General features: G+C 62.4%; 1 protein-coding gene across 1 annotated transcript; it reads left to right on the forward strand.

Annotated features, from left to right (window-relative positions):
• Nucleotides 1–246: 246 nt before the first annotated feature.
• Nucleotides 247–836, forward strand: AURANDRAFT_68458 (hypothetical protein; the record flags this gene model as incomplete). The annotated part of the gene is made up of 2 exons (XM_009044145.1): nucleotides 247–360; nucleotides 584–836. Coding segments are annotated over 2 exons (367 nt in total), but the record flags the coding sequence as incomplete, so codon positions are not given.
• Between the last annotated feature and the right edge of the window lie 286 nt (nucleotides 837–1122).

Here is a 1122-nt window from a genome sequence, read left to right on the forward strand (position 1 = left end):
GAGCGCGGCGCGGACTGCTCGGTCGAATCGAAGCCGATTTTTGGACGAGCCAATTCCTCTCGAGCTCGCCGCGGGACTTCAAAACTTCGGCCGCTGCTCCCAGGAGCGCGGCGCGGACTGCTCGGTCGAATCGAAGCCGATTTTTGGACGAGCCAATTCCTCTCGAGCTCGCCGCGGGACTTCAAACTAGAAGCGAACCCCTCGAGCGACGAGGGGCGACGCCGCGCGCGTTGATCTCCGCCGCAGGTTCCGCGGCTTCACGTCCGCGGGCGACGCGGGCATGTTCATCGACAAGTACAGCCAGTTCATCTTCGGCGACACCTACAAGATCGGTCCGCCGGGCCTGCCCGAGCCGGGCATGTCCGAGGAGGAGCGCGCGCCTGTGCCGAAACCAACCACTGGTTTGGGTGGTCCTGACCAAACTTGAGAATTCTCTAGCTCGGTCAAATCGAAGTCGATTCGGCTGACTTTTGGACGGATCGATCGCTCTCGTCGAGTTCTCGAAGCCCAGCCGAAGAGCTGGTGTCGAACCATTCGAATACGCTCACATTGAAGTCGGGTTGAATATTTGGTTTCGGCACAGGCGCGCGCTGCTGCTCGAGCTGTCGCGCGAGCAGAAGATGCAGCGCGACCTCATCCTCGCGATGACGCTCATGTCGATGAAGCAGGACCCGCCCTTCCTCGTGAAGAAGGTCATCCGGCTCCTCCGCACGGCGGGCTGGCGCGTCATCAACAAGCACTGGCACGAAGCCATCAACTTCTGCATCCAGCAGGGCTCCGTCCGCGCGTCGCTCCGGGACAACGGCCTCGCCTTCGAGGTGTTCTGGCCGAAGTAGTTCGGGTGCGGGGGGGGGGTAAGGTTTCGGTCGTCGCGGGCGGCGCTCATGCGCGAGCGATACTGGGTTCCCCGCTATGTACTCTCGCTTCTCTCGAGCGCGTGCACGGACGCATCCGGGGAGGCGGCATCTCACGATCAGCCGAGCTTTTGTTGGCGACGCCCCCGTCGCAAGGACGCGCACCAAGTCATGTCGTGGCAGGAGAAGAAGTTGGAGTATGAGAATCGCATGGCCCGAGCGAGGGGCAAAAAACTCGACACTCTCAAGACCTGCACGATCTGCGGCG

The sequence above is a fragment of the Aureococcus anophagefferens genome (assembly GCF_000186865.1).
Source record: "Aureococcus anophagefferens unplaced genomic scaffold AURANscaffold_152, whole genome shotgun sequence".
NCBI classification, from domain to species: domain Eukaryota; class Pelagophyceae; order Pelagomonadales; family Pelagomonadaceae; genus Aureococcus; species Aureococcus anophagefferens.